Genomic DNA, 15,665 nt, shown 5'->3' with positions numbered 1-15,665 from the left:
TAATGTGGAACAAAAAGATGTTATGCGTTTCTCTAACATTCAGACAAAAAGTTTTATCAGCTGGAGTGAGTCAACAGTAACAGAATAGACTGTGGTCAGTAAACGGCTGAGACCACCTGCTTTATCTGTTAACATAGCTATCAGCAAGAAGACATGGCATGGTTCCTCATCAGTTTGTCCCACTCTCTCTCTGTCACACACAGACACACACAAATACAAATGTTAAAACAGCTCTTGCTCACATGCATACACACAAATCTACAGCTGGAGTCTCATGTACAATATAGTGAACACTTTATATAAAGAGTTGTTTCAGGTATATTTTTTTTCTTTGCAACTAAAAATGGCAAAACATACATCGTAGAAATTTCTCTACAAGTCAGCCTGTTAGAATGTGGTGGTGTTGGGCTGTTTGTTGTTGTTTTGTTTTTTACTGTAACTTCATGTCTTTGGACTACTGGTCAGACACAACTTTAAAAAAAAACATATTAGTCAGTGATAACTTGAAGTCGATATCTGCACAATGTGAGAAATAACACAAACAATCATTTTAGCCTCGCTTGTTTAACGTCGGTTTAGCGTTTTCCTATTTTACTGTTGCCTGTCTGTTGAACCGATGAGCTTTTCTTTCATCTCAAGAGAGGACGATCCTTTCTAGGCCACCCTGTCAAGTGTTAAAATCCCTCATTAGGACACCCACATGGCTTTTTAGAAAATTACATTAAAATGTGCCACTGGGATGTTGCTGAGAGGTATTATCATGTGGAATACATGGTGTACAGTGTGTGCACGTCATATGCCCCATATGGCTGCACTCTCATACATACGCACAGATGTCAGTCTTGTTGTTAAACACATGCACACACACATATATACACACCACCATATGGTAGTGTTCCCATGCTTTCCCCGCATCTACTGCACAAACACTGTTCCCTCTTCAGACTTCCAACACACTTCATTTTTCACAAGCACATTAGCAATACATTAACATGAGTAATTATATTTAAAGTAACGGCTACACAGTAACAGTGTGAAAAGCTATTTGGGTCTGAATTCCTGTTTATCCAGTTTAATGACAGAAACTTGATCAAAAATGATTGTGGTGATCAGTAATAGTTGAGTAAGGGTTTGGTGTTAAAACTGAGGCCCAGTCAGTGTAGCAAAAATCCACAATCGTGTGCTGCGGTCAGCCCGACAAAAATGAGGTAGCTGGTTATGTGTCGCAGCTGCCCCCTAGCAGCTGGTGGGTAACGAGTCTCGTAAGATCAACCTTGGATGCAATGTCAGACCAAGAACATTAAATGATGCCCTCATTTTCAAAATTACTTGAATTGGGACCTTTTTTTATTTCCTTCTGCATGTGATAGGAAATTCATTGACATTAAGAGTCAGTAACCCACGCCCAGTCTTTGTGTACTGCTTTCAAACTGGCGCTTTCACAGTTTCTGATCCATCAGCAGTGTGGTATGTGGACAAGGCTTACGGGAGTGTTAGCTGCTGTGACTGTGCAACATGCTGATGCAAAGGATTCTCCTGGTTTTGGTGGGGGTGTTGCCATCGACAAGAAAAGTAATTCAGTTGTTCAGATGCCAGAAGTGCACAGAGGCTATTGGGTTATTTATCATGCTTGTAGCTGAGACATTGTAGAGTCAGAAATGGAGTGTGTAAATAGTGAGTAATTAAATAAAAAAATAAAAATAAAATAAATCCATACAGTGAAGCAGCTGCTCATTCTGTCCTTCCTCCTAGAGTATGGTCCGTACTGTCTTAGAGGAGTCGCCTAAAAAGTGTGGACTGCAGCTGAGTGGTATGTAGTTTAGCACAGTGTGGGGGGTTTTTTTTTGTTTGTTTTTTACAAGAGAGGAACTCACTTTGGTGTGGAACTTAATGGGAATTTCTTAGTATCTTTGCAGACAAAAAGATGCAACACATTACAGGACGAGAGGGAAAAATATAGAGAATAATATACACACTTTATTGTGTGTGTGTGTGTGTGTGAGATAGAGGTTGGGTAGAGTGCTTTTGGTTTTATCTGCAGAACAATTGTGTGTGTGTGTGTGTGTGTGTGCCCACTGTCTGTCGTATATTTTTCAGGTCAGTAGAGCTGTCTGTGATTTCTTATGATTGATGCACTCAGTTCACCGTAGGCATCATCTCTTCGTCTTTGTGTGTCTCTAAATATTTACACACACACACACACTCCTCGTGCCTATGGTACGACAACTTTTCTCCGTGTCCCTGGTACACTGTGCAGAAGCACTTTGCCACACACACACACACACACACACACACACACACACACACACCCCTTACTAGTTCCTTATGCAGCAATTTTATACTTGAAGTGCATTTTATTGCTTCCGTCTCAGTCAACATCGTTGTATGCATTTATACTTCAGAGCTGATGCAGGATTGACAGAACTATGACAATAAGAAAAACTCCATATGTCCACACTGGCAGATTGCAGTAGGAGTTATTGGATAGCATAGTGAGAAAGCTAGATACAGTTACATTCTATTACATGTAGTTTCACAGGGGTTAGTGCAAAGCAGACAGTTGTTAAGGTGGCTGCAGTGTTTGCATTTCTGGGAAGGTATAAGTTGAGCGATTGCATAGATTTCTTATAGTAGTATAAAACGGTTTTTACTGTATCATTGTTATCACTTTCTCATCTCCTCTGTGCCTCTCTCACTCCCCTCTCACTTTCTGCCAGGGTTACTTGAGGACAGTGCCAGTTGGTGGTTGGTTTCACTGCAGAGAGGGTTTCATACTGCGGCACAGGGCATTATAATGTATTGCACCTCGAGTGGGAAGAGAGGAATAGATGCACACCAAGAGAAATGTGCGATTGCATATTTATGTACTGCATATGAGTAAGAGTTTATTACTATTAAAAGTGTCTGGAAAGGATTACTGTAGGGCAGTGGTGTGGTTTTGAAGGCTCATCTGATCTCTGGATTTCTTAGTCTTTTAAAACATGTTACTGTGTTAAAATTTCAAATGAGGTGAAATTTTCTGAATTCACGCAGAGACGGCGTGTTTTCCTGACATCTGTCTGGGCTTTTCTTATGAATAGGACTACATCATAACTCATTGAGGAAGTGACGCATTCTCCAAATTATTATGGTTGTTTCTTGTGCAAACTTCTACTCTTCTATGCTGAAGCACAGATGTCCAGTGAACCCCAAAGATCCAGGAGAAATGGTTCTTATTGTAGTTTGAGTCACTGTAGTTTTCACTGAGTACCCCCCCTTTTTATTTTTATTTACATTACAGTTAAATCGGAAACCTAGTGACAGGTCTTGGTAAAAGTTGAGTGAAAACTTCCTCTATTCAGTTTACGGGAAGAAGGATAAGCAGCGTAAACAGGCTGCACCTAATATGGAAGCTGGCTGTAACTGTGTGTTTGTGTGTGTGTTGGGAATATTTATAGAAGTCTGACAGGGACTCACACACAGCTGCACAGGCAGTCCCACCAGCAGACTGTGGAGCCTCAGATCAGTCCAGTTTACTTTTTTCCAAGCTGCTTATATTTGCTTTCTTTCAATACAGTGTTTAGATTTTCACACGTTGTTAGGAACTTTCACATCCTGTTTTTAGCAGTTCTGCTTCCTCCACACATTTATTTATATATATATTTAGTTGGGTTTTTTTTAAATTTACACTTAGGGTTCCCTTTTTTTTCTAAATGTAATATATTAATTTCTATTACATTTCATTTAACCTGTTAAACGTGTTGCAGATTCCTGTACACGCTCCCTTCTCCTTCCCAGTTATATAGCACTTGTGTTGGTTATTTAAAATCACAGATTCTGTAGAGTGACCTCTCGACAGTTTCTAGATCTCCTTTGCCACCTCTTATTTCAACTCAATGATCTCAAATTAGAATTTACTGAAGGGGTTTTCCAACTCTCTGCATTGCTGTCAGTGTCACAATGGTTACAAGGTGTGGATCATCTTTGACCAAATACAGTGGCCATCACTGCCTTTATGCTGCATCATGGTCATCTGTGGGAAACGTTCAAACCACATAAATCAGGTTTTACATTTTCTACAGTATAAGTCTTCAGCTGACACTAGGGCTGCCACGATTAGTCGACTAGTCACGATTACGTCGACTATCAAAGTTGTCAACGACTGATTTAATAGTCGACGCGTCGTTTGAAGCTTTGTAAGATCACAAAAGACGCAGGAACAAGTAGTAGGATTTAAGAGTGTAATAACAGACTGAAACAGAAGATGGCAGCACTGCATGTACAAGGATGCCAGCTGCCGTTAAACCTAGAAGAAGAAGAAGCTGTGTCCCAGAATTCATAGCGCAGCACAGCTCAGTTTCCAACAATGGCAGCAGCTAGTTAGTTTTAATATTACTCTTATTATTCTTTCTGGGTCACAAAATAAACGTTTAACATATTTTCAGGCGAGAATGTAGCTGTGTAAACCTCAAATATCTGCTCAGTTTATCAAGACACCACATATTTTCAAAAAGCGCTCCAACGTTTTCGGAGACGTCTGTTACCCACTAGCTCGATAGCTAGCCGGGGGCGAGGCTCACTAGAGACCGTGACTCCCAGCAAATCGTTTTCAAACCCACTGCTATCTTTCGCTACTCAGGTTAAATATATACAAGTCACTTAGATAACTTCAAAATGTTATTGTTTTGCTTTTTTTTTAGTATTTTATTTGGTCCTGAGTAAATCAGTTTGGCTGAGATCAAAGTTATAGTTTTTACACAGCTGAATAAACTTCAAGAAGACAACTGATCATCAGAAGTGTGAGATGCTTGATAATTTACTCCGGTGTCCTGTTATATTTTAGATAGCAAGGAGTTTATTAAACTTAACTGAAACAATCTGCAAATTTCATTAAAATTTAATAAACTATCATCCTGTCTTTATTTTTAGTTAGCACATACCTTAAACACTTAAAGCTATAAGCTAATGATAGTTATATAAGAGCAGATGCTGCTGGTGCAATAAGCTGTACGTTTTACTTCCAATGGATGATGATCTGATTAGTCGACTAATCGCAAAAATAATCAGTGACTAGTCGACTATCAAAATAATCGTTTGTGGCAGCCCTAGCTGACACTCGCAGAACATGCTGGCAAGCTGCACAGCTATAGAAACCAATGCCACGAAGCTTCTGGTGCACGTTTTTTCTGCTGATGTTAAAGCCAGAAGAGTTTTGGACCATTGCAGTTGTTAAGTGTGCTTTTCTGCAATACACACTTCAGCACTTGGCAATGTCACTATGCAACTTCACGTGGTCTACCGCGTCATATCTGAGTTATTGTGGTTCCTAAACACTTCCACTTTGCAATAACACCACTTACAGTGGAATATCTGAAAGGAAGGAAATTTCGTCCTATTACAGTATCACACTCGAGCTCTGTGAGCTCCTGAAAACGACCCAATCTTTCAAAAATGTTTGTAAAGGCTGACTGCATGGCAAGATGCTCGAAAACTATATCCCTGAGGGTTACATCCCACTGAGTATGTCTGTCTTTTATATATCGTCCGTGTTCAACAAGTAGAATTAAGTAAACCATTTACTGATCCATTACTTGTGTTTCACAGATCAATGTGCGCGTCACCACCATGGACGCTGAGCTGGAGTTTGCCATCCAGCCCAACACAACAGGCAAACAGCTCTTCGATCAGGTAAGAGTCGCATACTGTAAACACAAAGATGTAAGTGTCTTATTTTTAATTTATTCTGTTTTGATCTCAGATTGTGAGGACCAAATCTTCTTCTGCAGCTAGAAGGGTTCAAAATGACTTCTACTGTTAGAATAGACACTATAGGTATTTTAGACTATGTGACCTACTGAAAGACTCATGGATTACTAATGAAATGCAACACTGAAACTAAGTGCTGGTGCGTGTACCAGGGTGTGCTTGGCTGGGTTCGGGTTGGTACTGGTTCTGTACAAAGAAAACATATAAAGCACTCTTTGTTCAAAAGAGGAGCTTTCAGGAGTCAGCAGATGGGTGGAAGTATTGTGTGGATGGTGTGCATAACTGTGTACGTGTGTACACTGTTAGACTCTGGGACACTGGGAAGTAAAAGGGCAGCTTTCAGTGTCGTTTCATGTCAGACTACAAAGGGTTGTTGGGGTTGCGGTGGAATACCATGAAGACAAAATGCGAGAGAGACACATTTGTTTTCTGCTTTTGTTGTCGCTTTTGTTTACATGTTCTGTACAGCATGAGGGGAGTAAGGCTGTGTGTTTGTAATAGATCTGTTTTAACAGCAGAAATCAGGACTTGTTGCAGTCTAAAGCTGCAGATCATATCTGTAGTATTTGTGCAATATACACACTCAGTGAAACTGTGGTTTTGTTTTTGTATTTGTGTGTTCTGCTTCCTGCTGTGGATAGCTGAGCAACCACGTTCTGTTTCAGAGCTGTCTATGAACGTGCCTTTGACCTTTGGGTGCCAGGATCCATAGAGAAATCAGACACATAAACGGATTTTCCTAACATTTGTTATGCAGTTATTTTTTACTCATTCATATTCTGACTCTGATCAGCTCATCTGATTGATTGAAAGGATGATGACAGTTGGTGGTTGTAGCTGACTCGTGGAAACCACTGAGAAAGATGCCAGCTTCTGTTGACACTAAACATTTTAATCTTGCAGGAAATGCAGGTGTAAAACTGCGTGACGTTGGAATATTAACACATTAGTTAATTTTGTAGTTAACATGAATTGGCTCTTTTTTTTGGTGACTGCACAAAGTCTCCGCATCCATTACTCTCCGCATATGTGTGTTCAGTGTGTTTGTGTTATATTCACGCTCATAAAAAGAATACCAAATATTCATTTGTTTCAGATTATTTTGGTTTTAAAAGTGACCGAATGTAAGCAATAGACGGGACGCCTTGCAGCTTATAAATGAACTAGCTGGTGGGGATAAAGTATTGAATGATGAGATCTTGTAGCATGTGAGTGGCTTATATAGCATTGGTGTGGGATAGTTTAGCAGGTTTCAGACATGTGAATGAAGACACTGATTCTTTGTTCTACAGGACTCAACAGAGACCAAACAATGACAGGTCTCCACAGGGCTACATTCAGTAGCCATACAGATGAGCTCCTTGTTGTCTCTAAAAAAGGAGGTAGCACCACTCTGTGGTGATTTTGAGCATTTCACTAGAGCTACTTGAGAAGGCTTCAAACCAACATCGGCTAATTTTTATTAGTACACACTTAAAAAAGCTTACAAAAATAAGTTATTTACCTGACCCGAATTCTTAATATCAGTGAGAATTCTACCCTTCACACATTATAGCACTTATTCAGCTAGAAATAGATAAGATGGTGGATATTTGGAGTAATTATTGTGATTATGTTACATGAAAATACAAATCTTAATTGTTCCAAAATGAAGATAGCTCCTGCCTTTTCTCTTTGTTTTCCTCCCTTTTTTATTTCAAGGCTTGTTATCGCCGTGTTGTCTGTTCTGGTAATTCCCATCATTAAGGGCAAAGCTGTTACGCAGGCAGCCGAGGTATTACAGGTGTATGGATTTAGCCAATGTACAGTCAGAATTCCTAGAAAGAATTCTGCTAGTTTGATAAAATAGGTTTGTTCAGTCCAGAGATGCCTTCTGCTGTAACTTTGCTATATGTAGGAAACTACCTTAATCTTTATTTGATGGATTTGTTTTGGTGATATTTCTAAACTTTTTTTTTTTTTTTTTTTGTTAATAAGAAGAAATATCCCAAAGGTTACATTAACCAAAGTGTGGAAAAACAACTTTGCACAATAAAAAGAAAACCAAACCTCAACTGGTACTGAAAATGTTTGTTTTTTTTAACTATTAAAAAGGAGCTTTTTTGTGATCTTAAAAACAGGTCTAAAGTGGAAAAGACTTTGTATCTGCTGCTGTGGCAGCGGAGCTGAAATGAATGTTAGACAAAGTGTTCAGCTGCTTGTTGTAAATGGTGCAGAGCGTGGTCTGGATCCACTAAATATCCACAGTCATTCCACAGAGGAATCCAAACAGTGTGATGATTCAGACTGGATTGGACCCATAATGACGGCAAATTCCCTCATGAGGATATGAATGCATTCCAACATCTAAAAGGACATTCCTTCATGTTAGACCACCTCTCAATTACAGCTAGTACAGTCCCTCCACATTTCAAATTAGCATCCACAAGAAGTCCTGAAGCCACACTGTGGTCCAGGAGTGTGGCTACATCTCACTGCAGTGCTCCATGAAGCACACCAGTCTACACACTTTAGTACTGTGCAGTATTATAGTCCTCGCTGCAGGCAGCAGAACTGTCAGAGGCGATCAGCTGATAAAGATTGTCTGTACCAACCTCGGTCATGGAGATGCTGACATGGTTGTCTTTTTGTAGGACTCAGATGTAGTTCTTTTTAAACCATCCGTCATATAAAGTGTGATATATATGCATAGCAACAACTGACGTGCTTCAGGAGCTATATTTCTTCTGCATCCTTTATAATCTTGTGGTATGAAAACTGTCCAGTCTCCCTGAGATCCCTTAAATGCAGCGTGGCTATGTTACCTACAGTACAGGAAGTCACATGTCCAGAAGGCAAACGGAGGCAAAGGCACATGACATGCAGCACAGGGAAAAACTGTGCTGCATGTCCTGATTCATTCGCAGTGGTCCAGATTCGCATGAATGAAGTGAGGGCTTCATTGATAAAGAGGCTGCAGAGCTCACGATAAATGGCTCACTCAAACACACACACAGGATGATAAAAGGCCACAGCATGATGGAAAAGCTTTTCAGACAAACTAACCCAAACATGTAAGCCTGTGATGGGTGATGATCACACTCGCTTGTAAAACTGCCTGTGTGAGCAAATGTCTTTATCTAGCCTGAAAGTATGAGAGTCCTGCTCAGAGGTCCAGGCAGCTTGATCAGCTTTCCCCGTCTCTGCTACACTCATCATTCCTCCCCTCTCATCCTGAAGTCTCTTATCCACATAGCTGTCTCCTCGTACCGCAGTCCCACTGGAGGCCCACTCTGTGTAGGCGTATGTGTGTGTGTTTGCAAATGTAATTGATTGTACCGTTACCATCGCAACGGTGTGTTTTTTTTTTTTTTTGGATGGGTGTTTGTGGGGGCTTTTGCAGTTGTGCGTGCATGCGACATGGGTATTTAGCTTGTTTATGTCAGCATCTCTTTTATTCTCTGTGCGTGAGAAAGAGTTAATTACATGGTAGAAGTGGCGTGGTATTGACTGTGTAAATCACCTTAACATCTGAGAGAGTGTCTACAATCCCCTCTGGGATCGTCTGTGTCTGTTTCTCACGATTCCTCTCTGTGTGTATGTGAGACAATAGTTTGTGAATGACAAACAGAGAATTGTGTTTGACAACAGGGAGGAAAGACGAGGGAAAGTATTCAGTTTCACTTTTTAATGATGCATCGATTTGGTAAGATTGCCGTCGGTACGTGATACCAGTGAGATGACAGAGCACTTTTACTTTATCTGACGCAGTGCGTACAATTTGTGGTCTCAAATCCTGAAAGAACTGAAACTGCAAGTACAGATAACAGTCTTACTGACTACAGGTGTCGGGGAAATTTTGAGAGTTTTTGAAGAGGAAGTGGAAAACGTAAGATATATTGTGGTTTCAGGTGGTGAAAACAGTCGGTCTGAGGGAGGTCTGGTTCTTCGGCCTGCAGTACACAGACAGCAAAGGCTACGTGACGTGGCTCAAGCTCAATAAGAAGGTGAGAGGCTGCTCAAAACATAGGAAGAAATCCATCACTCAGCATGCTTATGTTTATATTCTTTGTAACAACTGAATTTATTCTCACATTAAGAAAACATTTTAATCTTATGACTCCTTGTAAATGGTAAACATTCATCATCCTGTTGTTAATACTTTATAAAACGACGTAGAGGATGGACCATGAACACTGAGATCTGTTTTTTCAGTTGAGTTTTCTCAGGACTTTCATGTCACATGCACTTTGTAAATGGCAGATGATGAAGGCTTGTGTTCGGGTGTTCCTTCCAGGTGACCCAGCAGGATGTCAAGAAGGAGAATCCGCTGCAGTTCAAGTTCAGAGCAAAGTTCTTCCCTGAGGATGTTTCTGAGGAGCTCATCCAGGAGATCACACAGAAACTTTTCTTCCTGCAGGTACTGTGAACTGCTCAGGCTGCCAAGCTCGTACGGGGTAAACCTGCATGAAAACTGAGCTGGATTCACAGCTGTAAAGAGCCTTTCTCATCTAAGACAATAATTACACCTTTTTTGAGCTGGTGTCCAATAATGTGGCCATTGTGGTTACCGGTATATTTGCTTTCTACATCAATTATGGCAGTAGATGGATCAACATATCAGCAAATAAAAGAGTACGTATGGTTGCCGCTGGCTTGCATTTATTAAATATAATATTGAAAGGTGGTTTGATGACGAGCTGAAATACTTTTCCTGGAGTTTTAAATCATTATTTATTTCCCTATCTGCATCGTCAATGTCTGTCAGCTAAATTGGGGGTTTTTGTTTTTGTTTTAATAACCATGTTTAATGTGCATCCCCTGCTGCTGAATAATATTGACAGAAACACTATTCTCTGAATCCTGCTGTTTAGTGACAATCCCTTTAATTCCTCTACATTCATATAACTGTAGCCCACCCACTGACTGTTGTCACCTCCAGTTTTCTGATATATCAGTACAAGGCCTCAATTATACTCTGTTGTGGGCGCGGACAGCTGGAGACACCACGGGTGAGCAGTGATTCCCGTTATGCTTCTTTGAAGCGTGCTTGTAGTCCGCCACCTGAGGCGCACTTGCCTGCCAGTTTTTCGAGACTTCACTTTACAATGCACCAACTGTTCATGCAGCCTAGGCAGTGTGCTTCCATCCAGGTGAAACAGGAATGATTACTCAGCTGTGATGTTTCCGTGTCCGCAACAGAGTCCTGTGTTCCATTTGCATCGTAAGTTAGAAGGCGGAACTGGGAAGTGACATTACTCCCAAGTTCAGCACATTCCATTAGGAATGTCAGAAAAGCAAGAATAAACAAGGTTTGTTTCAGTCTTAGCAAAGGTAAAAGTAGAGCCATTAATGAGGCATATGCATGGATAGAACTGGGCCGGGGTTCTGCATATGGCTTATTTAATTAATTAATTTATTTTGGCTTATGTCTCAAACACACATATGTAGTAGTGCAGGTTACAAGTCACAAATGTTTACATACACCGCCATTTGGACTGTTAAGTTAGGGTTGGTGGGGGATCACCAACTTCTGAGTTGGAAGTCCGACTAGACAGTGGTGTTCCAGGCTACGTCCACACGTACCTGGGAACACCACTGTATTTTGAAAACGCAGATTTTGCACCTTTCGTCCACACGTAAACGGCGTTTTTGGTCACTGAAGATTTTTAAAACTCCAGCCAGGGTGGATATTTTTGAAAACTCAGTTTTTGCATTTACGTGTGGACGAGAAAAACGCAGAAAACGCAGCATCAAAGGTGTGCGCCTTTTTTGACGTCACACTGTGCGCCACGTTATTGTTTCGGTGAAATGAATTTCTACATTACTGTTACTGTTAATTGTACTCTCTGCAGTGTTTAAATGCTTACATATACACACAGTTACTGTCCCTCCACACATATGACTCGGTTCTGCTTCTATGCCCCAGCTTTGTTTACTATTTCCCACCGAGGCTTCTAGACTTCTGATTGGCCAACATTTCTGCACGGTTAGAAATATATCGCCACCTGTTGCTTTGGCGTGTTCCTAGCAGCGTTTTCCTTCATTTCTGCCTTTACGTGTGGACGGGATTATTTTTTAAAACGAAAACGGAAAATCTCCGTTTTCAAAAATACCCGTGTACGTGTGGACGTAGCCCCAGTTTACAACAAATTCTGACTGGGAACTCAGAAATTTCTTCTTTGGACTTAAGATGGAATACTTTGCATTGGCTTACATCTGTCAAAGATGATTTGGCTTGTAGCGCCAAAACACAACAGCAGTCTGCTGAAGGCGCTTTATGTTGTAGGTTACAAACCCTACGAGACACCCTAACAATCAGATGACCCCATATGAACGAGCCCTTGGCAACAGCGGGAAGGAAAAACTCCCCTTTAACAGGACAAAACCTCCAGCAGAACCAGGCTCAGGGAGGCGTAGCCATCTGTTGGGGTTAAACAGAGAGGGACAAGACACATGGGAGAAAGCCACATGGGAGTGTGAAATGAATTACTAATTATTGATATAAATGTATTTTAAAAAATCTTTGGACTGCATTACTATTTTAGTTCAGCTCAGTTCTGCTGGAAAAACAGAATTTTCTTTTTTACCCATGAATTATGGAGTCAGAAGACGTTTGTGTGTTTTTGCTTATGTGTCCTCTGAGTAGGTAAAGGAGGCCATTCTGAATGATGAGAACTACTGTCCTCCAGAGACAGCCGTGCTGCTGGCCTCGTATGCCGTTCAGGCCAAATACGGAGACTATAACAACGATATTCACAAGCCTGGCTACCTGGCATCTGACCGGCTACTGCCACAGAGGTAAAATCAGTAGACATAATATGCTACTCCACGTGGGTCTAATGAAGACCCACATTGAAATATCTGATTCCAGAGTCTCTCTTTGTTAAGAGTAAAAATGTGTACATTTTAGCATGATTAAAAGCCCAGGAGTGCTTGTTGTGTTATTGTTTTCACTGTTAACTCTTGCGTTGTCTCTTGTGTCCTTTTCTCCTCGGCGTGTCCTGTAGAGTTCTGGAGCAGCACAAGTTGACAAAGGAGCAGTGGGAGGACAGAATACAGACGTGGCACGAGGAGCACAGAAGCATGCTCAGGTGAGTGTATTGTGAAGGTTTCATGGTTTTAAGGCCACTGGCTCCTGCATGTTTCTCTGCTAACTGTTTTCTCCTATTGTGTGTGCAGGGAGGACGCGATGATGGAGTATCTGAAGATCGCCCAGGACTTGGAGATGTACGGCGTCAACTACTTTGAAATTAAAAACAAGAAGGGCACGGAGCTGTGGCTCGGGGTCGACGCCCTGGGACTCAACATCTACGAGCATGAAGACAAGTAATAAATCTACACATTTACATGAATGTATACTTGTCGTGTTATTCGTGGATATCATCGCTGTTTCTTGTGATCAGTGACTCAGCTCAGTATTTGTTTGACGAAATCATTCATGTAGCGGATGAAAACCAATACGTCATTTTAACCAAAGAAGGAGCTAAATGGAACAAAAAGAGACGTTTTCTGTTCAACACCTGCTCGGTTTCATTTGGGAAAAAAAGTGGAACAGAGATTGATGGCTGGCATACATACACTAATGCAGTTTAGAACTTAATTACACAAGAAAACTTGATTCAGTCTGTTTAAATCATTAAATCCACCTTCTAACACTTTTTTGATATTTAGTCCGAGTATGTAAATGAGGCCTGGGATGCACTGACATGATTTCCCTCTAATGGTTGTGAACAGTGGTACACAACTGATTGTTGAATCAAAACCAGGATTTTAATGGGCACCCATCGTCTGAAAGCCACCGTTGTTTTGAAGTTTTATGTTTACCAGCTCGTGCGTTTATCTTAAGTGGAGTAAAATCTGTCTCTGCTGCCTCAGGTTGTCACCAAAGATCGGTTTCCCCTGGAGCGAGATCAGAAACATTTCCTTCAATGACAAGAAGTTTGTCATCAAGCCCATTGACAAGAAGGCTCCAGTAAGTGCTGATGAATTCATACACGGTTTAATGTTTTGTTTTTTCCCCCCCACAGAAGAATACAATTTTTACTTACTGACCTTTCTTATGCCGGCTTCCTCCAGGACTTTGTGTTCTACGCCCCACGGTTGAGGATCAACAAGCGTATCCTGGCGTTGTGTATGGGAAACCACGAGCTGTACATGAGGAGGAGGAAGCCTGATACTATTGAGGTGCAGCAGATGAAGGCTCAGGCCAGGGAGGAGAAGCACCACAAGCAGATGGAGAGGTACGGCGCAAAAAATCCTATTAATGGATTTATTGCATGAAGTTTATATCTAAATACATACCAGCAGTTTTAAATGGTAGTCATTTCCCACCAGTCTATCCTGTATTTCTCCTAGTACTGCACGCTTTGTATGACAACTACATAAGTGACAGTACGCTAGTAACCCTTTCTGACCACTAGAGGGCAGTGCTGCTGTGAAGAAAATCATAAAGCTGAACTTTACTTTTTCTGTTAACTGTAAATTTCCACATATTTCTATTTGGTAGCAGGTGATGTGGCAATTTTTATAAATGCCATCAATGTGTCCAGCATTGGTTTCACTTTGTGCTGAATTTTTGTGTGTGTAGGTTTAGTTTTACTTCACAAATTGGTAAAAGTGTCTTTTATTGACTACATTAGGTTTTTTGTTTTTGTAAGTGATTCTAAAACATATTGTTTTATCATCTTCAGTCTGTGTGTGACAATATTATGTGGTTGTTATGGATAAACAGGTAAATTTGGCATAATATTGCAAGAATGATGTAAGCAGAGTAGTCAGTCGACCTGAGTGTGCACGCAGTGCCTGAAAAAAAATGTTTTTTTGTGTGTGTCAGCGGGTTCACCTGAACAAAGGAACCACAGCTTTCTGTGGGAAACTGGGTTAAATGGTTAATTGATATGAAGCTGGAGACACAGCAGCAGGGAGCCAGACTCAACACAAACCTTTAAAACCTTCCTCTTGAGTTTTGTCGGTACACAATCATGTGACGTTCGCTTTCTTTGTGGTCTGGACAGGGCACAGCTGGAGAATGAGAAGAAAAAGCGAGAGCTTGCAGAGAAAGAGAAGGAGCGAATAGAGCGAGAGAAGGAGGAGCTGATCGAGAGGCTGAGGCAGATCGAAGAGCAAACTCAGAGAGCTCAGAAAGGTACGTCTCCACCCACTTCACTAGTGTGTGCGTGCACGCGTGTGACAGCGGGGTGTACTACAAACGAAGCTCAAGGAAGTATTGAGGCTGGGCTTGGTTTGCTTTAGCTGGCTCAGCAAAACCTAAGCCCCGCTCGGAGATAACGGCTGTCATGGTGATGGTTATCAGCTCTCTCTGTCTCAGGCTCTGTGCACGCTCGCATTAAAGAGGGGCCTTTCACCTCCTGCACTGATCACAGATGAAGAAAATGGTGATTTAAAAACTTTAGAGAACAGAAAGCACTAAAATTTCAGACTGCTGCAGATCAGACAAAAGATCTGGTGATTTAGCTCGCAGAGAACATAACGTAAAAAAGTGTATACATTTAAATTATAAAGCTTGCTGACCCACAGTCAGAGGAGAGTTTGTTGGCACATCAAAGTGAAATTAATTTGATTGATTTAACAGGTACTCTTGGTGACAGTCTGATCAACTTTCTAAGCTGTGGTCTAGCAGCTGCAGTTCCAGCTGTGTAAAAGACACATAGTAGCAGATTAGAGTCAAGTATAATTATATTTGGACATTTCCTTAGTATTACGTCACAACAATGTGATTGGTCACTTGCAATGTTGAACCTGGAACAATATTTATTATGATGATGTGGGAACAACACCAACTTGACGATATCAGATCATCTGATGTAGCCAGGTAAAAACAAACCGACCGGTCACTCTCACCTCGTACTGCACGTCCTCTGTTCGTCAGCCTGTGAGACGTAGATATTTCCTTTAGTCCTGGGAGTCATTACATGTTT

The 15,665-nt window shown here is 41.1% G+C and overlaps 1 protein-coding gene across 4 annotated transcripts in view; it reads left to right on the top strand.

Annotated features, from left to right (window-relative positions):
- LOC102776592 (radixin) overlaps window positions 1-15,665 on the top strand; it is a 46,469-nt gene that overhangs the window by 26,047 nt on the left and 4,757 nt on the right. For all 4 annotated transcript variants that reach the window (XM_035909029.2, XM_006793632.3, XM_006793630.3 and 1 more), the window contains exons 3-11: window positions 5,584-5,667; window positions 9,636-9,731; window positions 10,022-10,144; window positions 12,374-12,525; window positions 12,735-12,818; window positions 12,907-13,053; window positions 13,603-13,699; window positions 13,804-13,967; window positions 14,742-14,872. In XM_035909029.2, coding sequence (XP_035764922.1) covers window positions 5,584-5,667; window positions 9,636-9,731; window positions 10,022-10,144; window positions 12,374-12,525; window positions 12,735-12,818; window positions 12,907-13,053; window positions 13,603-13,699; window positions 13,804-13,967; window positions 14,742-14,872 — 1,078 coding nt within the window. The remainder of the gene's footprint in view (window positions 1-5,583; window positions 5,668-9,635; window positions 9,732-10,021; window positions 10,145-12,373; window positions 12,526-12,734; window positions 12,819-12,906; window positions 13,054-13,602; window positions 13,700-13,803; window positions 13,968-14,741; window positions 14,873-15,665) is intronic.

Source organism: Neolamprologus brichardi, chromosome 16, assembly GCF_056152115.1.
Source record: "Neolamprologus brichardi isolate AB-2024 chromosome 16, ASM5615211v1, whole genome shotgun sequence".
Taxonomy (NCBI): domain Eukaryota; kingdom Metazoa; phylum Chordata; class Actinopteri; order Cichliformes; family Cichlidae; genus Neolamprologus; species Neolamprologus brichardi.
This window is presented reverse-complemented; position numbering and strand designations above follow the sequence as displayed.